Source organism: Pleurodeles waltl, chromosome 5, assembly GCF_031143425.1.
Source record: "Pleurodeles waltl isolate 20211129_DDA chromosome 5, aPleWal1.hap1.20221129, whole genome shotgun sequence".
Classification (NCBI taxonomy): domain Eukaryota; kingdom Metazoa; phylum Chordata; class Amphibia; order Caudata; family Salamandridae; genus Pleurodeles; species Pleurodeles waltl.
The window spans coordinates 172,529,687-172,554,403 of record NC_090444.1 but is presented as its reverse complement, the minus strand read 5'-3'; the positions used below and the strand labels follow the sequence as shown (position 1 = coordinate 172,554,403).

Here is a 24,717-nt window from a genome sequence, read left to right as displayed (position 1 = left end):
TTGGTCGGCGTTTTTCAACATCGGAACACCAGGCCGCGCCCCCTTTAATCCCGGAAGCAAACACGGATTGGCTCTTCCGTCCTGTAGTTCTGGGTCCTCTCCGGCAGTGTCAGCACATGCTGTCTCTACGGACGGGCCGGCACTGCTCGGCCCGTCACACATACCCATTTGACAAGTTTCATTTTAATTTTAGCATTAGTCATATTCAGATTGAGACATTTCAGTGGATCTCATATTCGTTTCAATGCATGTCATATTCATCTTAGCATGTGTCATATTCCTTTCAATGGATGCCTCATTCATATTAACATCTTAATTTTATGAATCATATCCACTGCAACACATATAATCATGTCAATGTTTATCATATTACTTTCAATGCAAGCTGTATTCATTGTGATAAATGTCATGTTCATTTTAACGTTGCTCGTATTCATATTAATACATGTCAAATTAATTTTAATGAAGGTCATATTCATTTCAACTCATGTCATATTAATTTTACAATGTGTTTTATTCCTTTCAATCAATGTTATATTTATTTCAGTGGATGTCATATTCATATTAACACGTGTCATATTAATTTTAAGATGCAATTTATCCATTTTAACATATATCATATTCATTCGAATATGCATCATATTAATTTCAAGGCGTGCCATATTCATTTTAACAAATGTCATGAGAATTTCAGCTTTGGTCATACGCATTTGAAGGCACGTCAGTTTCAATTCAATGGGGTTACATTAATTTCAGCGCAAGCCATGTTCATTTTCAATCATCTCGTATTCATTTCTATATGTCTCATATTCATTGCCATCTGGGAAATATTGATTTCAATGCAATTCAAGTTCACTGCAACATATTTAATGTTCATTTCTGTGTACACTATAGTATTTTCAATGTAAATTTTTTTCTTTTCAGAATATAATATATTCACTCCAGTACCTTATATTCATTACAATCTGTCACATTCGTTTCAATATATGTCATATTCCTCTTGGCATATGTCAGTCATTTAAAAAATGTGTAATTATTTGTGATGAATATTGTATTCGTTTCCGTGATTGCTTTATTGTTTACAGTGAAGGTCATATTAATTTCAGTATGATTGGTATATATTTCAGTGTATTTCTTATTTTATTCAGTGTGTGTGTTATTCATATTAATCACTAAGTAGCATATTCACCCTGCCAGGTTTCATATTTGTTTTGGTTCAATCCATAGTCACTTTGCCAGGTATCATAATTATTTTGACACATAGTACATTCATTCTGGTGTGTGTCATATTCATTTTGCAGCACACTATGCATTTCAGGAGGTGTCTTATATGGGGAGCTGTAATTTTGACATGAATGGCATCCAATAAAGGGGAGTACTTGATCTATTTGTGTCATTCCTACCCATTGTTATGGAATATTTGATGGTCTACAATTACCCTCTCTCCCCACCAGGAAGATTTCCGACTACCATCAACCAGGCTCTCTCTACAAATCATATGCAGCACTTTCTCACATTTAAAAGTTTCATCCGGCACTGCCTCCCTGTACTAAGAGGCTGATTTTCACGCAATCTCAACAGAAGTCATTAAGCATGCTGGGAATTTGGGAATTATAGTCCAGAAAATGTGAGACTACAACTTTCAACACAGTCAGTCCAATCAGTTAAAAAAAAACAAAAAAAACTGGTTGCAGTCACCATAATAACAAGTGGCTAATTAACAGTTATTACATATTAGCGCTTAAAATAATTGACTATTTTGTTGTGTTACTGTTTCAGGCACCAAATACACATTTTTATGTCTCACCTACACAGCGGATGCACTGTGCTGTAAGAAATAAGGGGTCATTACGAATCTGGCGGTCACTTGACCGCCAGACTCCCGGTGGCGGTCACCAATGCGGCAGTCCGAGCGCCACATTATGACCACAGTGGTTGTGCCGCGGTCGGACCGTCAGCACTGCCAGGATCAGAGATCCAGGCAGTCTGGGGGTTGCAACGGTCCTAATCCACCAGATCAGCGTTGCCCTGGAGATTACAACCTCGTTCTCTGCCAGCGATTTCATGACGGTAACATGGCCATTAAAAGGCCGGTGGAGAATGGGTGCAGGGGGCCTCAGGGGGGCCCCTGCACTTCCCAGTCACTTGGCATGGGCAGTGCAGGGGTCCCCCTGGCAAGCACCCTCGCAATGTTCACTGTTTGCTTTGCGAGGGTGCTGGTGCATCCTGCATCCTACAGAATTGCTGCCAGATCGATTAAGAGCTGGAGACAATGCTGTAGGGTGTTTCCCGCTAGGCCAATAGGTAGAAACTCAGGTTTCTGTCTGCTAACCTAGTGGGAAACTCTTAATGTGCCCGTCGGGGAGGTAGCCACTATGGCAGCAACCTCCCCATCGGAAGTTCGGCAGATGGCCTAAACCATCCTCCCCAAACTCATAATAATGCCCAGAGTATTTACAATTCACTTGGCTTACAATCCGCCAACAGCATACAATTAGTTGTTTTCGTTGTCACTCTTATTTGTAATCTTTCGATTTCTTAGCTCTGGTAGGCTTCCCTTCCTTTCTTGCATTAGCTCCTCACTAGAGCATGGACCACGTGCATGTGTTCTTACTAGTGTTTTTGCAACACACTGGTTCCTACTTTTAACACAGACATACCGTTTATTTATGTTGCTCTCACCCTATCTGCCGTCTCTATTGACGCTTTGGTCACTTACATCCACACAATACTACTCTTCCCAACTCTACGCCACTCCACCTCATTTTATGCCACTCTACTCTACACCACTCTACTCTGCCACCCCACTCCCCAAGGTGTCACTCTACTCCACACCACTATACAGCGCTCCATTCTACACCACTCCACTCTACGCCACTCAACTCTACATTACTCCACAGCACTCCACGCCACTCCACACTTTGCCACTCTACTCTACACTAGTGGTTCCTAACCGTTTGACCTCTGTGGACCTCCACTGTATCATTACTAGAACCCGGGGACCCCCGCTGAATCATTATTGGAATCCAGGGACTCCCCACTGAGTCACTGCTGGAAGTCAAGGACCCAGGCCTAAACACTGTTGATGATTTGAACCTCAAAACAATACACAAAAAATACAGAAACAAGCATTCCATCAGACACAAGCACAAATGAGAACACATTTTATTTAATTTGCAAACAAAATATAAAATAAAAAAAATAATTTTAATAGTAAGGTTGCCACTTTTCTAAGTTTAATTGAAGCTACATAATGTCCACACTATATCCTGTTAGATGCACCAAATTGTTCCCACGAATCAATATGAGCGTACTAATTAAACTTTTAGCCTCTAATTTCAAATTCCATGACATTTACAGTATGTTTTAATTTTTTCAATTGTACATTTGTCCACTTTATTTATATACACTTTATTAATCTGTTAATGTTAGTTAATTTTCCAAGCAGTCACTGACCCCCTGAGGAGGCTTTGCCAACCTCCAGGGCTCCCTAGATGGCAGGTTGGGAACCACTGCTCTACACCACTCTACTGGACGCTATGCCGCTTTACTATATGCCCCTCTATGCCACACCACTCTACACCACTCTCTACTCCATTCTATGCCATTCTTCTCTATTTCACTCTACGGCATTCTTTACACCACTCTACTCTATACCAATCAAATCTATGCCACTTCACTCCATATAATGCCACTCTACTCTATGCCACTCAACTCTACCCTACCCTTCCCCATTCCACTCCACACTACTCTATGCCACACAACAGCACTCTACACTACTTCACTCTCCTCTATGTCACGCCACACCACTAACTTTTAGCCATGCTGATGTATAACACTGCTAAAAGACACTGGCATATTCAAAGTCATAGGTGAGAGCAACTGGGTTTGCCAATGCTTGTTTTAAATTGTGGTGGTGTTTAGACTGGAAGACAAAACAAGTTGTTGAACACATTGCTTAAATACAATGTTAAAATAAATAATTAGTTAAAAAAATACAATGATCAAAACAAATTCCAGGTACATCTGCCACATTCAATGAAAAAACAGATAGCCCTGCAAAAGACTGTTACTCAGTGATAAAGAAGCGGCTCCTGTCTGTGGGGGTACTACGGAAATGTACCCTTCATCGGTCTCAAAGAAGAAGCTATGACCAGTGTTACATAGACCCACCTCTCTCACTGCCACATCTGCTTTTTCAGGAATGGCACATCCATGGCTCAGCACACACTTTAGACAGGGCACTGTCATCTTGTTTTCTTTTCAAACTTAGCACTTTTTCCACTGGATAATAGTAATGGTTACTTACAGTGCTTAGAAAGTGAAAACACAACATGAAACATGTTTTAAAAATAACTAATTATGGTTTATTATGATAGCATCTTTCTTCACCAATAATCTGGATCCTAGAAGTTGAAGGCAAGTCTTAGACCGACATGTCTGGCTCTCAAAAGGACACTAAATCCATCAAATCAGTCCAGACTGCCTATAAATTGAAGTAGTTATGGAATTCCCCAGCAGAGTCTTCGATGGATGTGACCAATTATTCTCAATCATATGGATTAAAATTGTAAAATTAGAAGGTTCTCAAGTCATCCACACCAGAAGTACTATGCCGAACGTGAACATTCCCAAAAGGAAGGAATACGCCTAAATATGTCATGACCTGATGACAGGACAGAGATGTAGAAAAACAAGAGAGGCTTGGATCTCACTTGTAACAGAAGAGCTAAGAGGGCCATTTTTATACTTTACTACATCAGTGTGACAGGGAATCCGCACAAAAATGCTGTAGGCCAAGAAAAGCCAGATACTGTCATTGGAGAGTGTACAATAGAGAAATCTGGCAAAATATTACACTTTGAACTTCTAGAGCGTGCCAACATGCCAGCTTTTAGACACTTTGGAGCGCCAGGCACACCACGGAGTAATGTGGTGGTGGAGTGAGTTGTGAGGTTATATGCAATGCCACTGGAATTATGCAGCAAAGGAGGAAAAATTAATGTGGCAGGTGAGGACAAGAAAAGACAAATTATGTAGCGTAATTTGGAACATATTGTGGCAGTAGTAATTAATTTCTAATTTTTACAATGGTAACACTGTCAGGTGAGAGGTTGCATGTCACTAGTATCAGTTTAACACATAAATGTAGCAATTAGCAAAGAACAGGTGACCTGTCACTGTTTGCTAAAGGGCCTGCCACTGTGAATCAACACATGTGGCAGCGTTTTTGGTAACCTGATTTAACTGTGCTTGAAAAATAGGTTACTTACCTTCAGTAATGCTCTTTCTGGTGGATACACCATCTAACCACAGATTACTCACCATGTGAATACCCCGATGCCCCTAATTGGATCCAATACATTTTCTCAGCACTGCTCCTGCGCACCAGTATGTGGTTTCATGTGGCTCTGCCCCAACCCAGATGCGATGCCAGAGACACATATGCGCAACCGCTGTATGCTGACGTGAATGTCTTTCTTGACTCTGTGCACGCCATTGGATGTGGAACTTAGTAAGTAATGAGATGTGACAGTCTACAGATCTCTAAACTGGAAAAATATTAAGGATGGTGAATAGAGTCAATTTCACAGAACAGGGAGAAGATCTTAGGGTGGTGAGGAATCTGCAATTTATAGATAGAGTATCCACCGGAAAGAGCGTTACTGAAGGTAACTTGTTCTTCTGTAGAATGCTTCTAACCATGGATTACTCACCTTGTGAACAGATAGCAAAGCACTACCTCCTAAGATGCGGTGGACGTGGACTGGCTCAAACCAGAAAGTCTTTCAGGACTAAATGGGCAAAGTGCCCTTTCCTCCAGACTTGACTATCAAGGCGGTAATGCTTTGAGAATGTATGGAGTGATGCCTGTGTTGCAGCCTGACAGATGTCCAGAACTGGCACTCCGTGTGCCAATGCAGCAGTGGCATCCTTGGCTCTGGACGAATAATCCTTCAGGTCCTCTTGCAGATGCTTCTTGGCCAATGTGTAGCAGATCATTATACAGAGGACTATCCACCTTGTTATGGTCTTTTTCTGCAGTGCCTTATCCTTAACCCCAATAAACCCCACAAAGAGCTGATTGCTTGTCTTTGGTATGCTCAACCTAGAAACGCAAAGTTCTTTTGTGATCCAACGGTGGCCTAGATGCTCCTCTTTCAAGAGGTGAGGTGGAGCAAATGTCAGAAGGGTGATGCATTGTCCAACATGAAAGGGCATCACAACTTTAGCCAAAAATGCCTCTCTAGTCTGCAGCACTAATTTGTATGGAAAACAGGTGGTGTTGGGTGTGTGACTGAACAGAGCATGTAGCTTATTCTGGGGACAAGCTAAGGTTATCTCTATGAGCAACAGTCAGGAGCTGCAAAAGACAGTAGTGTATTGGCTCAAACGGAGCATGCATCAGGAAAGTGAAGACCAAATTAAAGTCCCACTGTGCCATTACAAAAGATTTGGATGGGAACATAAGGACCAGACCTTAGGTGATTAAAACAAGGATGGTTGGTCTGGTAAATTTTAAAAGGGGAAAGGGTCAACAAGTAATCTTTAACTGTGCCCACGTTAAGTCTTTGCTGGGCTAAAGAGCAAAAGTGCAAAAAGCAGAAAAACAACTTCACTTGTAATGGGTCCGTGTGGCTATGATTGCACCAGGCGACAAGCTTGCCTCAGCGTCCAGCATAAACAGATCTCATAGACGGACGTCTGGCTGCTAAGATGACATCCAATATTTCAGGAGGTAGGTCGAAATCAGTCAACTGTTGCCACTGATTCTCCACGCATGGAAGTGTAGATTAAGCAGGCCCTGGTGCAGGACCCTGCTGCTGCGACAGAAGATCCACCCAAAGCAGCAGCCTGATCATAGGACAGATGCTCACGGCCAGAAGTTCCTGGTAACACATGCTCATGGTCCAATCCAGAGCCACTGGTATGTCTTAGGTCTGGTCATTCATGATCTTCAGAACTTGGGGTAGGAGAGAGAGAGCCGTAGGAAGGCATACAGGAGTTCAAGGCTCTAGGGAAGAGGAGTGCATCTCCCAGAGACAGCCTTCTTGGGAACTCCACGTGTTGACACTGCACATTCTAGGCAGTGGCAAAGAGATCTAGGCAGGCCCCTCTCATTGCTAGAAGATGTCTTGCACCACCTCCAGATGTAGTTGCCATTCATGATCCAGATGGTCCTCCGTCAGTCGTTGGGGAAACGGTTGAAGGAATAGTGGTGTTGAAAGAAGAGGAGGGTATAGCACTTCCAAACAATTTGCTGAACCCAGCTGTTTGATCTTATGATCTGCCAAGCCAGCAAGGTTCTTTAGATTCTGCTTCCCACCATGTGGCTGTGCTCCATAAAGCGCATGCTAAAAGGGTTTGCCAGGAGAGCTGTATGGAGGGCTGGAGACGAGCGGCCCATTGACCTTAGCTGTGCGGACAATGGGCACCAAGGCTAAAAAACTGCTGGGAGCAAAGCTGTGGTGTGGGACATCTGTTGACACCGCAAAAGGAGCGGTAGGTCTGGAGTGGTTGGCGAAGCGCAACATATAGGCCTAGAGAGCGTGCCAGTGGCCCTGCACTCCTCAAACCTCTCAAAAGCAGAGCCTTCCTTCTCTTCTATCAGGTAAGTCCCTTTAAATGGAATGACGATGATGGACAGCAAGACGTCATCTGAAAAACCAGTGGACTGCAGCCAAGCATGTCGACGAATAGCAACATTGATGTCAATGGCCTACCCAACGGAGTTAGTGTGTCCAAGCCTCAACGAATTGTGAACTTGGCCGCATCTCGCCTGGGCAAGGACAGGTCAGAGATCTTTGCGAACACCCATGAGTCACTGAGCCCCAAATGGGATGGGAGTAGCATTCCAGCTGGCATTCGCTCAACAGAGAGACAGGCCGGTGGAAGAAAAAAAAAAACTTGCTTTCCAAACATGGTGGACACCATCTAAGCAAGCTCCTTAGCTCTCCAGTGCCAGGCTGGACCATTCAACCAGAATCCGTCTATCCCCCTCTCTAGCTTGATCCCAGAGGTGGTGGTGAGGGTGGCATGTCCACTACAGAGTCTGAAAAACAGGCTGTGACATTGCCCAGAGCGCGGTGTGAGGCAGCCGGGCCAACACGCTCAGGATTAAAGGCTGGACAGAGAGTCCACGCGGACTGCTAGGCCACACCTATAAAGGCCCAGGGGAAGTGTTCGCCTCTTCGAAGCCCAGAGAAGACCCAACTATGACTGGGACTGCACTGTGGCAACTGTTGTGTTGCTTACCGGCTGTGTGGTTGCGGCCAACCTGAAGATCCTGCGCTGTGGGGTGGGTAGACAGTGCGGTACGACTCGCCCGTGAAGGCCCCCAGCAACATCCGACAAACATTCAACTAGCCTGCGTCTCCCTCCACGTTAAAGCCCGGTGGGATGTTGGTGGCTGACAGAGGAAACGCTCAACACTCTGCAGTGCGAAGGCAAGGCTGACCACTGGGGCTTCCCGATGGCAACCCCCTCTCCCCCAAGGTAACGACATCACGGAGCCTGAGCGGCCCTTTGTGGGCTTCACTGCCCAGCCAGAGGCCTTCAGGTATGAGGGGCATGATCCAGGGGAACACCTGAGAGGGTTTTGATGACACCGGGGAGGATTGAGTGGAGGTTGGAGGAGTCATCAGCACCGCACCAACCCAGCACAGAAGACATCCAGTGGAGAGGCCCCATGTTCATCAATCCACCCTGGCGATGATTGCAGCTATATAAGTGTTGGTGGTACTTACGGCAGACACTGACTTTTCCACCCACACGCCATTTGTGTGCCCCATCACGCCAAATACGGGGTGAGAAATACCAGGCCTCTGTGCCCCCTTGCTGGTGACATCCACCCCCTGCCTGATATGACCTGCACTCCCCAGGGGCCACCGAAAACAAGTGAAGAAGAGAGGGCCGCCCTACCTCCCACCTCAACCACAGCAGACCCGCTTATTGGCGTAAAACCAACAGGCCACGGGGTTGGGGGGGGTGCACACCAGGTGCACTGGTGACACTTTTCCTCCCGCGTGGCAGGCAGTGGCTACATGCACCCTGACTATTGATCCTGAAAACACATACTCCACCATGGTTGGGGGCAAGGGATTGAAGCTCCACCAATCTACTAAAATGGACAAATATGCAGTACCGATGGCAACTCTGGGGGGTGAGAGGGTGGTATCAAGGCCCCCCAACCTATGCTCATCGAAATAATGACAGCAATACAAGGAGTCAAAGACATACTAGAAACCAAGATAGACTCCTTGGTTGTAGAGCTGTCGCTGCTACGGACCAACAAAACAAATTCTGGGACAGAGTCAAAAATTCGGAGATAGCCATGACGGAGTTTGCAGACTCCTCCGCCACTCTTTGTCAACAGGTTGATCGTCTACAAAAAGACAAAGAATGGATCTGCGCCATGCTGGAAAATAAAGAAGGGCGATCGCGAAGAAACAACGGGCGTATAGTCGGTGTCCCAGAAAAAGCGGAAGGTCCCAGTGTCGACCTCTTTGTGGAGCATCTTATCCTAGATACCCCGAAACCTTAGGGCCATTCCGAATTCTTTTAAGTGGAAAGGGCTCACAGAACCCCTAGCCAGCCTCTGAAATCACGAGCACCCCCTCCCCCCAAAAAAAAAACAATCATAGCCTGGATCTTTAATTAAAGGGATCACAATGTGATCCTTCAGGCAGCACGAAAGTCATTGGTCCTACAATTTGAAAATGCCACCATCAGTCTCTATCCAGACTTTACCCTCCACATACAACAACAGTGATGCAGCTTGGTGCAAGTCAAAAAGGAACTTTGCACTTCAGACTTAAAATATATGATGCACTTCCTAGGCAAACTTTGTGTTATTGCAGAAGGAAAACCATGGTACTTTCTCACAGGAGGTGTGGGAGTGGCTGGAGGTTTGGTACCCTGCATCCAGCAAGAACAGACACCAAAGGACCCAAGCCATAGACGACCGCAGCAGTAGTCCTCCTCTACAAACTAATCATAGCCCCGCGACTGCAGGCGAGGAAGATCAGCGCAGCACCAGATAACATCAGAAACTCTATCTAGGGGGAAGTAAGCATTATCAAAAACAGAAATACTAAGTCACTCATTGTACATGGGAGAGGACAGGCACAGGGTGCTGAGACTCGCCTAAAAGCAGCTGAATTTTGGGCCAATACCTCGTAACTACTATTCACAAAGCGGCACATGTGGGAGCTTTAAAGGTCTAGTCAAGCTTCACCCCAGTTGAAAGTTACGACTGACTGTTAATGGGGGCGACAGGCACTCTGCAAGTTGGGGGAGGGTGGCCAGTTCAGAGGCCACTCACTGTGCAGGGTGGCAGGGAGGTGGGGCTCTTGTTCAAAGGGACAGTTTTTTCAGCAGACACTATTGTAATCGCTAGCAACCGTGGTAGTGACCTACACCTTACATTAGACACCCACATTACAATATACGATGTCTGACGCTCAGTCACAAGTGCATACCCGACGCATTCTCAAAGTGATGTCCTGGAATGTCAATGGCCTGGACCTCAAGTTAAAGAGAGGTATAGTCATGCAATACATAAAGAGGCACAGCCCGGATATAGTACTGCTGCAGGAGGCTCACCTTCTGGGGATCACCTGCAAGGCGTTATCTCGCCACCGTTTCACACTCACAGCTATAACTCCAATTCAAGGGGTGTGGGAATCTTGATTAAAAACACACCATTTACACCACACTCAACTTGGAGAGACGTGCAGGGAAATACGTTGCACAGTCTGGCACATGAGATAGCATTGCCATCAAAGTATGCTCAGTTTACATCCTGCCACACGATCATCAGCTGACCCTCCCCAAACTAATATAGCGCTGTTACTGCAACTGCCTGCAGGGATACTGATTATGGGGGGAGATTATAATGCGATCATGTCTGAAGCTTAAGACCGAGTCACCAAAGCCACACAACGCAAAACAATGGCCACACTAGTGACTTTCACAGAGGTCCTTGGCCTAGCAGACACATTGCGCCTTTGCCACCCAGAGGAGCATCAATACCCATTCCTCTCGGGAGCACGTAACAGTGCCTTGTGCTTAGATCATATCTTCATCCACCACATGCAACTAACCAAAATAGCTAAAGTGAAACACCTTGCCTGAAGTATATGCGAACACCCACCAGTAAGGCTGGAGTTAAGAGGTGACTCCAGAATGAACTCAGACCTGAAAGCAGTGAACCCATAGTACATGAAAGGCAAACAAATTATGACAGCCCTAAGACAGATAACAGACTTTTACTTTAAGGACAATGACGGATTCGTGGATTCATCTACTAGCCTCTGGGAAGTTTGTAAAACTGTCCTAAGCGCCAAGCCTATTCCCCGATAGCGGGGAAAAGGAAAGAAATGAGGGCCCAAAATGGACCCCTTGGAAATAGAGACACTAGATTTAGATCAGAAACTATCTTGGGGAGTGTGGGGGAGAAGATGTGACAGTTGTCCATACCCTTAGACTTAAAGAAAGACAATATAAGACCTGGCTGAAAACGCAACACATAAAAACCCATGTCCTGACCCAGAGGAGACTTTACAAGGTAGAGGACAAGGCCGGCAAATTACTGGCATGGCTGGAGAAGAGAGATCAGGCTTGCAGTTGGGTCCTACAGCTCACGCTGATAGCGGGAAAGACAAAACAAGGGTGGAGGACAGAGCGCAGGAATTCGCAACTTACTACCCCAAGCTTTATGAAGCCATGGAAGCCGAACCCCAGAATAAGATACAAGAGCTGCTTAGGAACATTAAATCCCCCACTTTAATAACAGAAGATAAACAAAAGCTAGAAAGTGACTTCACGCCCAGTGAAATCGTTCAATCAATAGGTTCCATCAATTCCGGAAAGGCAATGGGACCAAATGGCCTACTCATCGAGGTCTACAAAGGCTTAGTTCGCAGAGGAGTGTCCCACTTGCTCAAAATATGGACCGAGGCCAAAGCCACATGGATCCTCCCAGGGGATCAATGACAGGCCGCAATAGCAGTGATCCACAAAGCAAACACGCCCCCAGACCATTGTGGGTCGTACAGGCCTATATCCCTTCTAAATGTGGAGGTCAAGGTCCTGGCCAAGCTCCTCTCAAATACACTTAGGCAAGCTGTGACCACTTTAATTCACCCCAACCAATCAGGCTTTAAGCCTAATAGAACCACCAGACTCAACCTTTGATGCCTATTCAGCATGCTGGCTGGAGCGTCATACACCAACATATCCACACTAGTACTCTTGACTAGCGCATCTCTGGTCTTAGACACCCTAGAATGGGACTAAATGTGCTGAATCGCTTTGGATTCGGCCCCTCCTTCTTGGGATGGATCCGTCTCATGTACCAGGCACCAGAGGCCCGGGTGAGACTTAATGGAGTAATGTTGAGCACCTTCGCCGGGGGACGAGACAGGGATGCCCGCTATCCCCCTTGATGTTCGCCTTGGAGTTCGAGCCCTTGAAAGTGTGGATTAGGAGTGATCTGCTGGTACGAGGAATCAATTGGGGAGAGCCATGGGAAGAGCATATCCCTATATGCAGGTGATATTTTGCTGTATTTAACCGACCCACCATTTACTATCCCATGACTCATGCAGATTCTCAATATCTTCGGCACCTTCTCAGGGTATACCATTAACTGGCACAAGTCCCCTATGTACCTAGTAACGGGGCCTTCACCACCTCTTTGGACGTAATACCTATACCCAAATATCTAGGCGTCTATGCAAGTATGGGTCCTCGTGTGTTTTACCAACGCAACCTGATGCCTATTCTGGAGCACTTCGAGGCCGACGTGTAACACTGGAAGACCTTGCCGCTCTCTCTCCTGGGATGAGCGGCAATGTTTAAAATGATGACATTGCCCAGGATGATTTACCCATTTCAAAACACCCTGTATCTGGTGCCCAGAATTTTCTTCAGTGAAATGGAAGCTGCCCTACAGCTACTACTCTAGGGAACAAGCGCATCCCTCATAGGGTTCCAGAAGCTAACCAGGGGAGTATATGATGGAGGCATAGGGCCTCCTGATATACAGAAGTACTACTGGGCCTCACAATTCACAGTGGTCAATGACTGGGTGTTTGCACAACCAGACTAACCAGCTGTAAGGACTGACAGACTGGCATGGGGCAAAGAGGGCTATGAAGGGACACTCTATAGGTCAAAATTAGTTCGAACACTCCCCTCGCACATCAAGATTTTAGTATGCATATGGAGGGAGGCGACTGCCTTCCTAGGCTTTAAAAACCGCGTGACCGAAATTACTCCTTTCTGGTCAAATGACCTACTCTCTGAGGCAGGCAGATTGCAGGGCTTAGCAAAATATAAGCTGATTGATATTACCAAACTGGGCGATATATGGCAAGGACACGTACCCAGGACCCTGGCGGACATGATAGACCTCTTCCATCTAGCTCATTTGCAAAGTTACAAACACATTCAACTTACACACGCCCTAGACTCCCATGTACCGAAAGGCACTGTGATCGAGGTCCTTCCTTCTGGAGGAGTGCATCCTTTTGGAAAGACTCGGCATCAAGGCATCTCCCTAATATAAAATAAATTGATCAACAATGTCCCCAACATGCTACAGACTCTCAGGGATAAATGGAAGGCAGACATTAGGGAATTAGAGGAGAGAGAATGGGAAGTGGCACTGGGAGCTCCAAGAGAAATCACCATTAAAGCCGGTTTTAGAGTTGTTGAAATATGCCTTGTACATTGCTCACCATACTCCAGGATGGCCTTATATGCTATGAGGAGATGCACATCAACAGGCTGCTGGAGTGGCTGTGGGGCGGAAGGGACTTTTTTGCTTGTGGTCTGGGGCTGCCCACACATTGGGCACTACTGGTCGACCATTGGGGACCCAATGAAAGAAATTACAGGATACACCATACCAGTCACATCCAAATGTTGTGTGTTAAACGTTTGGGGAGATAAGCCACCACCGCAATACTATAATACATGGTTATGCCTGGGCCTAGCAGTTGCAAAGAGAAACATCCACCCGCAAATAGGGGGCAGCTGGACCACTGAGACTAAGAGAGTGGCAACAAGATATGGACTGCTGCATGACTGCTGAATGGACAATATATAATTGTAGAGGGTGGGCCAAAAAATTGAAAAAGGTATGGTCTTCATGGAGAACCTACAGAGGATATTGGGTCAGGTGATAAATACTGATATAGAGCATATGAATGGAATATTGATGTACACAGTGTTAACTAGACACCACATTCCGATTGGGGGTAGTACTGAACTTCCATTGATATGGAAATGCTAAGCTGATTTTGCCTGCCTCGAAATGTTATGTTATGAGTGTTTGTGTTTTCCTATGCAAAACCAATAAAAATATCTTTTTAAAAAAAGCTTATCTGGACTACAGAGGCATACTCTATGCCGGAATTTCCAGACAACTCCTACACAGACTCCCAAATGGTGCCCAGATCACACCTCACCTCAAGAAGCTTCACTGGCTCCCCATTCACAAGTGCAACCAATTCAAACTTCTCAGGAAGTGTTGTGTGTATGATTTCTCTTGTGGCGGTAGCAGACTAAGTTGAGGAAGTGGCCTTGGTCGAGGTTGGACAAGCGCTGACTTGAAGTCAGAGAGTACTATAAGTATCTCCTCATCCAGCATTGACTGATTCAGTACAGGTGCTGATGTTCCAGGAACCAGTGTGGACCTTGGCACTGGAGGTGGGGCCGGAATCGAAGCCCGAGCAGTTGTGATGGCTCAGAGTCCAAATGGGGCCCAGGGTAAACCCACCAGTGGTACACTAGATGGGAGGCTTCTTGGTTCCTTAGGGCCCGCAAGTGTGATCTGATGGGTCGGAGCATGGCCTAACGGAACTCTTCGATCTGTTTAGGCACTGCAGTTGGCCGCAGACTTGGGTTGTGCCGGAACCAGTTCCAGGACTGGATCTGAATTTGTCATACTCCTGGACGGAGATGGAGAGCCATGGTGCCACTTCACACCTTCTCAGCTGAATGCGACAGACAAGAGGGGGGCCATGGTCCTGCTTTGATTATCTACAAAATAGAAGGATGTGCTAAAAACTTGCATTGGATGAAATCTTAGTTCATCACTTGTTGCATGTTCAATAAAACTTGTTTCTATACTGAAATTAATTGTTTTTCTGCCCTGGAAGACACAGGATCGTGATACAGGGGTCTGGTGCTGTAGAGATGGATCTGGTTATTGTTTCAAGTCCCGTTGCAAACCCTTGTAAGGTCAAAGTGTTGAGGATACTGCTGCATGGGTGCTGAAAAGCTGAGGGAAAGTGCCTGGTCCTGCTTTACTTGAAACACTCCAGGGCAGATTCTGTCTTATCTCTGAAGAGATGGGTCTATTATTGATCCCCAAATGTCGCTCAAGGAGCCTGTGGATCTCATTCACTCATGGTGCACCACAATGGTACCAAGTGCCCTGCACAAGCAATCAGTGGTGTCTAGCACAGAGTGGATGACTCACTTTACTGCATCTTGACAGTCTTGGAGAATATGCACAAGGCTGGTGCAGAATTGTTCTGAGACCGTTAGCAAGATCTCACTGACCATATCCCACAATGCCTGCATGTATCATCCCAGGAGGCAACTGGCATTTACTGAATGTAGGACAAGGATGCCTGAGGAGCACATCTTTTTCTCAAAAGCCTTCATACATTTTGATTCCTGGTAGGCATAATAGGGAATGTGTTAGGGTTGAGTCTACTTGTGGATGCCTGGACCACCAAGCTTCAGGTGTAGGGTGTTGCATCAAGAAGGAAGGCTGACCACAGCATGTCTGCTTCTTCTGATGACCTTTCTGTTGACTGGTGGGCAACAGAGAGGTTTGGTCCCTGTACCCATCAGTGTGTCAGGGCTTCAATAAAAGGTAGAAGTGGTTCTGTGGAAGCCTGCCCAGGTTACATGACTTCTGTCAGGGCATTAGTCTTTACTTCAGCAGATGAAAGCTGCAGGACTAAAATTTCAGCAACCTGTTTGATCACAATAGCAAAAGAAGCTTATTCCTCTCTTAAGGGTCCAAGGGCAGAGTTCAACTCAGTATCTGGGAAAATGTCTAAAACCACAGGCGTCCAGAAGGTCCATCACCAGATTTTCCTCATCATAACAATGGGATGCATCATCTTCATCATCATCACCGCTAAGTTGACTGTGTTCTGAATCTGAAGCAAAAGGAATGTGGAACATTCTAGATAAAGGTAGAGTTCTATCAGAGTCAGAATGACTTGGACCAGCTCTACAAGAAGATGTGGAGGGCCAGACTTCGATCACGGTTTTGTCACATTAGCTTCCAAATCTGACAAGATGATAGGTTCTTCTTCTGACCTGTGATGACTCACCAGGGACCAGTGAAGAGCATAGTGCCGGGTTTGAACAGATTGGGCAAAGGAGCTAGGATGCCAAAGATACCCAACATGGCATCCTTGAAGGATTCAACTTGTCTACAAATGACAAATAGCTAGTATTACAGGTTCCTCCCATAGAAAATAATGGAGGCAGGGACTTACAATAAAATCTCATAGGAAATAATGTTAAATTTAAACTAGTTAAGAATATAAACACATTTAATTTAATGTTAAATATTCTAAAAATTAAACATTTTGTTTTACAATATTTTAATAACCTTTTTGAATGTAAAATAATAATATAACATTAGGTTTTATTGAAATATAATTAAATTGCTTGTAATAATTTGAATACATATAACACGTACATTAACTTTTACATTAGGTGGCAATTTCAGAAAATTAATGCTGATATATTTTAAATAATTAAAAATGTAATTCAAAATTAAGTACATAGGGCTGCAGCTTTTTTTTTTGGTCTACATTTAAATAAATTTAAACAATTCATTTACAACAATATTTAGCATAAACATTGTTTTTTGGTTTATTAAACTTTTTAGGAAAAGTGCACAAGCACTCTGGCCTGTTGTAATCTATCTGTGGGCTTTTAATCACGCCCACCACACGCCCATCATGATCACTTATTCATGGACGTGCCTTTTTTAAAATCCTTTGTTATCATTGGGGCAGTATTGTCCAGTTAGGAATTTACAACACTAATAGCTCTAACTCGAGCAAATGCGAGACCCATTGCATTGCAAATGCTTGTTAAATTTTCCCTGCACTTTACCAAAGGGAGATCGCCAGAGCAGTAACAGAGATCTCCTTATGGTAAGTTACAGGGAAATGTAAAAAAGTTATATATACATTCAATTTAAATGAATTTAATTAGTTAGAAAATATAATAACACTACATCTGTTTATAAATCTAAAAAAGGTTATAAAATATGCTATAATAACATTTATTTTATTATTTAAATTTATATATAATTTTTAACGTCAAATAAAATGACAACATATTTTTAAACAGTTAAAATAAATTACTGATTTTAACATTAGCTCCTGTGGGGTTCTATTTTAAGTCTCTGCTTCCAAAGTTCCCATGGGAGGCTGTTGCTGAATCGGTGGTTGGCCATGTGTGGTCCTGGGCACCACCTTTCTGACAGTTGTAATTTTACAGTTGTAAATTTTTCGGAGACATGCAAGTTTACACTTTTGATTAACTTTACACTTTTTTTTGAACTAGTGCAAAGTAGTAAAGTTGCTCAAAAGTATAAAAGTAACTTTACTAGTAGTAGATTTACCTTTGTGAATTGGCACTTTGTTTTCGCTTAACCACTCTATATTAGCTGGACAATAATTGTCACACCGACTTTGAAGGGAGTTCCTCAAAATTGAGTATATTGGTAGTGAGGTGTTTTTGAGAAGGCTCTAATCGTATTTCTTATGGAGTGGGGCCGAAGCATTAACTATGGAGGTGCCACTGAATAACCACAATACATTTTCAAAACATCCTCAAAAACATGCATTTATTTAGCACACTCAAAGTTGGTGACTAGAAGCAACTCACCTCGGTGTAAAAACGTAGGTACCCAGAGGTAAAACCCACCACAATGCATGTCCAGTCAGGACGCCCAGTAGAACTCCTAAGTTAAAAAAATAATTTTAAAAAAAATAACAGTTTCTTAGGAAACACGTCTGGGTATCTTTAAAGCAAATTATTGGTGAAATAATGACTGAGCTCTTACCTTTTCTGGCTTGCAAGAGGAATACACAGAGCACTGCTGACACATTCCCTGGAGGAAAAACAAGACTCTTACTGTCGGAAAATTATTTAAACATAAGCAGTTAAAATTACTTTTGGGTGCCTTGTCTTAAAAAAATGGTTAGTCAAGCAAATTCACCAGTAGTTTGCCCTTCTTAGCTCTGTTACAACACTAGCGCCGTGGGATCATGTGGAGCCGACATATAAAATACCCCCCCCCTCCAAAAACAAATATTTATTTTCATTTTCTATTCTTACACAACACTAATTGTAAAGATGATCTCTTGGGTACCAGACTACATTTAGAGCACTGGAATGCTTAGAGCTCCTAACTACTAGGACGTTGGTTAGGGCTAATATAGCCTTAGAACCCGCCGTAGCGGGCTCTACCGGCTATTAAAGGCCCGCTCCCCGCATTAAATGCCCGAGCCGAAGGAGAGGGCATTTAACAAGGGAGAGGGACTTTAATAGCCGGTAGAGCCCGCTACGGTGGGTTCTAAGGCTATTAGAACATTCTGCCACACAGGGCAGAATGTTCTATTTAAAAAAAAAATGTTCACGGAGCCCGAGGGGATTTAAATCCCCTCGGGCTCCGTGAGGCTTTGTTCACAGCTGCTGCTGTGAACAAAGCGAACATTGGAATGTTGGCGCTGCGGGCTTTTACCGGCCTGTAAAAGCCCGCAGCACTCCATTGTTTTCAATGGAGCCTCCAGCATTCCAATGTTCTAATAACTGTTATAAACGTCTACTAAAGCATTCCAATGTTTTTCTTTCTGTTTCTCCCAGTGTATTCAGAACATTCTAACCTCTGTGGGTGGAATGTTCTAAAAGCATTGTAGCCCTTCTGCCTCTGGCTATATCTTTTGTTAAAGGCCCTTTGTCAGAGGTCCTTGCTAGTGGTCAAGCCTATAACTTAATTCTTTTAAGAACCATTTTGGCAATTGGTAGTGGCCTATACCGATATATTGGAAATAATCTTAACACTAAGTAAACGTAAACTACGGTGGCAGTTGAGGCAGTGAAACTCACAAAGATTAACATAGGGGATATAGTTATTTGTGCACTGAAACGAAGACCACAATTTTGCCCACAGTTTCCTGATACTATTGAAGACACATAGGCTTATATGATGTATGTTAATCTTCCCTGCTAACAAAGGTGATAGTTTTAACAATGACGACAGTATTTCTTCCTGGGGCTTTGGTATATCAGAGTGTCTAACACTAACACTGCTATCCATGAAGTCAAATCAGCAGTCATGTTCTAATGTTTGCTATTTGCTGCCTATTTTATAAACTTTATGCATCAATTGTTGTTGGTATGTTTGCCTTAATATATATTATGTATTTATGCAATTTGTGCACAATTCATTTCAAAAGATCACAATCTCTCCTTTTCTTAAAGCCATATTCCTGCAACCTAACAATATTTAAACACCTCTAGTAATCCCACTAAACATCTACATGAACTCACACACCTCACCCATCCTCTCACTAATAAAAACATGTAACTCTTATTAATTTAATCTAGCATAAAGAAACAGGAGTTAATGCATGGAATGGCTTGCTTGAGCACACAAGACTAATCCCAATTACCAATAATACTAGACAAACTACTAGCCTTGTGTTCCAGAACAGCGTGCTGCCTGGCAAATAGAGCTTCAATGACTCGTCAGGTATAGTACGGACTATAAAAATGCAATTACAGCTACAATGTCAGTGTTTTCCGTTACTAGATGTATTTTGCTATGTCTACTACAGACCAGTCGCCTCATCCTGGGAGAGAGTTGATGTGGGCCTTACTCTCTGTTCAGAGCGGGAGTAAGCATAAAATATCTCAAACATCCCCTTGAATATTTCAGATACTAGACATTTCCACTGGCTTAGAAACAGAAGCATCAATGGCATTGCCTTAAAAAGGACTTGCATCTGCATGACTTAGTAAACTAGCAATCCCACAATAACATCTCCCTTTGCTGCCACAGAATAAACACCAATTACAAATGCTGTGGGAATAAGCATCAACTCACTGTGCTCCCTTACAGCCAATGCAACAGCAAGTAAAACAAGCATTTGCAATGCAATAGGGTCTCACAATTGTGAGGTGCCCCCTTCCTATTTGCGACTCGCATCGCTATGCTAAATTGCTTTGCGACCGCAAATGGGGTCGCAAAGCAATTCGCAGTTACCACCAGTGTCACACTGGTGGTAACCCATTCGCAAAAGGGAAGGGGTACCCCATGGGACCCCTTCCCCTTTGTGAATGTTGCCCAAAAGGGTTTTTCAGAGCAGGCAGTGGTCCAATGGACCAATGAACCACTGCCTACTCTGAAAAACCGAAACCAAATGGTTTCGGTATTTTTTTATTTTGCAACTCGTTTTCCTTTAAGGAAAACGGGCTGCAAAATAAAAATAAAAAAAACTGCTTTATTAAAAAAGCAGTCACAGACATGGAGGTCTGCTGACTTCAGCAGGCCACCATCCCTGTGAGTGCAGGGACTCACTATGGGGTTGCAAAATGCGACCCACCTCATTAATATTAATGAGGTGGGTCTTTGCGACCCCATAGCGACTCGCAGTCGGTGTCTGAGACACCGTACTGCATCCGATTTTGCGAATCGGAAATTGCGAGTCGCACCGACTCGCAATTTCCGACTCGCAAAATCGGACTTTGCTACATCTGGCCCTTAATCCTTGCTGCAACACAGATCTTTGCTGGGACCTCAAACTTCAAATATTTGTAACATGAACAAAATGTGTGATGCAATCATGTAAAAAAAAAAACACTTGATGTAAACTATTTGTACCTTCTAGGGTCTTTCCACCGTGGCCCAGTGCGAGCCATATTATAATAACCTATCAGTGTTGTGCCAGCGACAAATCTGGACTTGTCATAGCGTCTATTTGTAGGCTTTCTTTGTTGTCTTATAAAACAAGAAGACTTAAGTCACAAGGAAACATTTGGGTTACATAAGTACAAGCAGTGGCTGGTCTCGGTAGCCACAGTTTGTGAACCAACAGTTCTCCTGTTTAAAACATCTCCTGCCCATGGAGACTGTTACTGTCCAGGATTGACCTTGAGAAGCAGTCCTTGGGGTGTGTACTCACATAAACAAACACACCTATATTCCTATAGACACTGGGAGACGTGGTGAAGCACTGAGAGGAACACCAATAGGAGCAGGAGTGAGAAAAGGGCCACTAGATAGGGTCAGAAAGATATTTTCTTGACATTGATTTTCCATGTACTCGGTAACCACAGCAATCAGAAATAAAACAGAGAGTTTACATCAAATACTGCATAGGATCTTAGTGGAGTGGTTGGAAGAGAGGAGAGCAGGTTACACATTACTGGACTGTGCCACACAATGCATGGATCATTATACACAGGAGTCCAGAGGGTGATGGGGAAGCGCTCTGCGCCTGTGACACCAACTATGTGGGGTATTGGGGCCTCTTCAAACAGGAAGCAGTGCTATTCGAGCGCTGTTTTAGCCAGCGCTTTGGGACATGGCATTGGCAATGTTGCAGAAGTTGTGAGGGGACTATCAAAGTCACAACACCAGTGAATTCTGAAAGGAGGAAGTGATGGAGTTTTCTCCACTTTTGTTACCCTATGATAAGCTGCTCCTCTCACTGTGGCACCCTTGTGTTAGGTTCTTTGCGCTACAGGGTTAGGGAAATGGCTGCCTCTACTAAATGAACTTTAAATGAAGAGGCCCAATTTACGTTCAAAGGCTAGATGTTTTTTGCTATCAAACTTGAGGCTGTGAAGTTCTTGGGGCTGGAGTCACAACTCCTTTTCCACCATTTTGGAGACAGCACCTTTCGCCATCTTTTTGCCTAGAACTAACCTACATGCTTGGTTGGTGATCTTCCGGAGGTTATCAAGGGCATGTGGTATTGCCTATTGTTAAGCACTACTCAAGTCAGTGGTTCATGCACCCACTGCAGAGGTCCTGACAGAACAAAATGTCACAGATTACAATCCTGACATAGCTTTTTCACCTCTTCATCTCTGCAAGGTTGATGCAAATGAATTATAGCGATTTTGTTAAGAATGGTGCCTGCTTTGCAGCACTATGAAATGGCAGAACCTGTACTACCAAGTACTATATTAAAAAAAAGTTATTGCCAGACCTCCCAAACAGACAAAGAATTTTAGGAGAGAGGATGTGGCGTAGGGGCCGGAGCTGCTGACTTTGGAGCTGGGGAACACGGTTTGAGTCTCGGCGCTGGCTCAGCATCCTGTGATTCAGGGCAAATCACTTAATCTCCCCTTGCAACCAAAACCAAATGGGTTCTTGTGTAATGTAACCGGTGCTCATGTAAAGCGGTGTAATACCTTCGTATTCAGTTTGCGCTACATAAAACTGCAAAAAACAATAAATAAAGCTCACCAATACCTTTGTGTTGACTTTGCACTACATAAAATTATAAAAAAGATAAAAAAATAAAAAGGACCCCCAAAGACATTGCAAACAAACAGCAAGATGCTCGAAAACAAGGAAGAGGAAGAAACAACATACCGCTATGAGCACAAATCGGCACTGCAAAAGAAATAATAGTGTGCCACACTAAGGTACATGCCCGAGCGTGCAATAATCCCTCTAACAGGGTCAGTCCCCAAGGTGGTAACAAAACAGCCTCAAGGCGGGACAAACGTAAAACATTTACCAACTACATCAAGGGATTTTTGAAAGGCAGGCCCAGGAACTAATGAAAGTGATGTGTGTGAGATGGGCGTGGTTAAAGCCCACAGAGTAGATTACAACATGTTGAGAAGAGCAAAGCTTGTGCCCTACTATGCTCAACCTAAAAAATGACTGCTCACAGCAACACCAACTGGTATCTCTTCACAGCATATTGATGATGTGCAGCCATATTTGCTTGTCATTGCTCCTACCCTTTCCTTCTCTGTCTAAACCTTTTTATGAGTGATAGGGCCAGTGCAGGCCTGTGCTTGTGTTCAAGAGCTAGGACACAATGGTTGCACATATTCCCTAGTACTGAATTGCCACGGACATGAAAGTGCAAGGTTTGCCACAAGCAGAGACTTTACAGCCCATAGGTCCAAGTTTTGTTTTTTTAACTTTCTATCTGGAGGTGACATGGGAATAGCGTTCAGATTTTGCTATGAGGTAGAAGCTTGGACTACCAAGGGTTTCCCGCCCGCAGCCATGACAGGGTCCAAAAGAGCTTCCTTAAATGGAAGCAAGGGCTTCGCACCGAGAAAGAAGATTGTAAGGTCTACATAATAATGGCAGTCTTCTCCACAGCTAGCAAAGTAATTTACAATGCTTTAGCTTCTTTTCATACAGCAATAGTAAAGGAACAAACTTCCTCTGAGCGAAAGTCAGAGAGATAAGGATAAGCCCTCAATAACCTGCTACTGAATCAATGCTGTCCTATTTGCATTGGGAATTTCATGGTCAATAAAGCTTGTCTAATAGTGCCAGGGCATGTATGCCTAGAATGTCACAGGCATGCATTCTTTGTTTGCTCTGATTTCTGCGACCCACTCCTGCGCAATGACAACAGATTACATGGTTGATTGTCCCTCTAAATGATTAAGGGGAAGTAATCTATCCCTAGGAGCCTGCCACTCTTAAAATCATTAATGGGTATAAACATTCTTTTGCGTATCTGAGTTGTGTATTAAGAAATTGCTTGACCAGTGAAGCCAAAACAAAAGGCCCAAAGCTGCTGCACTGGATGGTTAATGACTTTCTCAGTGTCAAGGATGGTGGTCAATAATTTGCATGTTAGCCACTCTGTGAAACTGAGAAATGTGAAGAGTATTTAGTTGTATAAGTGATGGATATTGGTGCTAGTCAAGAGGAACTAGGGCACATACTTTTAGTATGCCGATTGTTCAATGGTCTACTGTAATGATTTCCTTAATGCTAAATTATTTTGATGTTTTGGTTGACAATATTTATTTCTGTCACAGAAACGTATTTTCTTTCTTTGGTGGTACATATGGCATTATATTACTTTTATTACTCAATGAAACTTTTTTCTCTGAATCTTTTGGCTGATGGTTGTGTGTTTGACAAGTGTGGGCTTTATTTTGCAGACAATAGAATTTATAATTAATATTATTGTTGGCAGAGGAGATGGGAGCCCGTGTAGCTATAACTGTAGGCAATTTAGATGGTGATTTTCCCCCTAGCAGTGGAAATTAAGTAGTGTTCCTAGAGTGGGTGGGCTTGATGTTAGTGTGGCATGGACAGGAAGCAAAAAAAGGGAAAATTAACATAGTGAAATGAAATGACAATATATAAGAAGACATAGGCTGGAGGATATAAGGCATTGGCGCAAAAATCTTCCAGCTACATAGTAAAGAGAAATCGTACTTGCTCACTTGGATTATGAAAGGGCTAAATGAAGAAAAATTGAGCTGTGTTGAGACAGTGTATACCATATATTGATTTTATTATCTGACCAAAAGCTCTTGTCTATTTAAAGATTTGAGCTACCAAGTAATAACTTTCTATACTAAAGCAGCAATGATACATAGAGTAGCTAGCCTAATCATGGAATAATTCCTGGTAAGAGAAAAGAACACACACGTGGTATG

The 24,717-nt window shown here is 43.8% G+C and overlaps 1 protein-coding gene across 3 annotated transcripts in view; it reads right to left on the bottom strand.

The window, feature by feature from the left end:
- The window catches only part of RAB3GAP2 (RAB3 GTPase activating non-catalytic protein subunit 2), a 695,385-nt gene that overhangs the window by 486,082 nt on the left and 184,586 nt on the right, over positions 1 to 24,717 (bottom strand). For all 3 annotated transcript variants that reach the window (XM_069233869.1, XM_069233867.1, XM_069233868.1), the window contains 2 exons: positions 18,119 to 18,166; positions 17,941 to 18,016 (listed from right to left, as the gene is read on the bottom strand). In XM_069233869.1, coding sequence (XP_069089970.1) covers positions 17,941 to 18,016; positions 18,119 to 18,166 — 124 coding nt within the window. The remainder of the gene's footprint in view (positions 1 to 17,940; positions 18,017 to 18,118; positions 18,167 to 24,717) is intronic.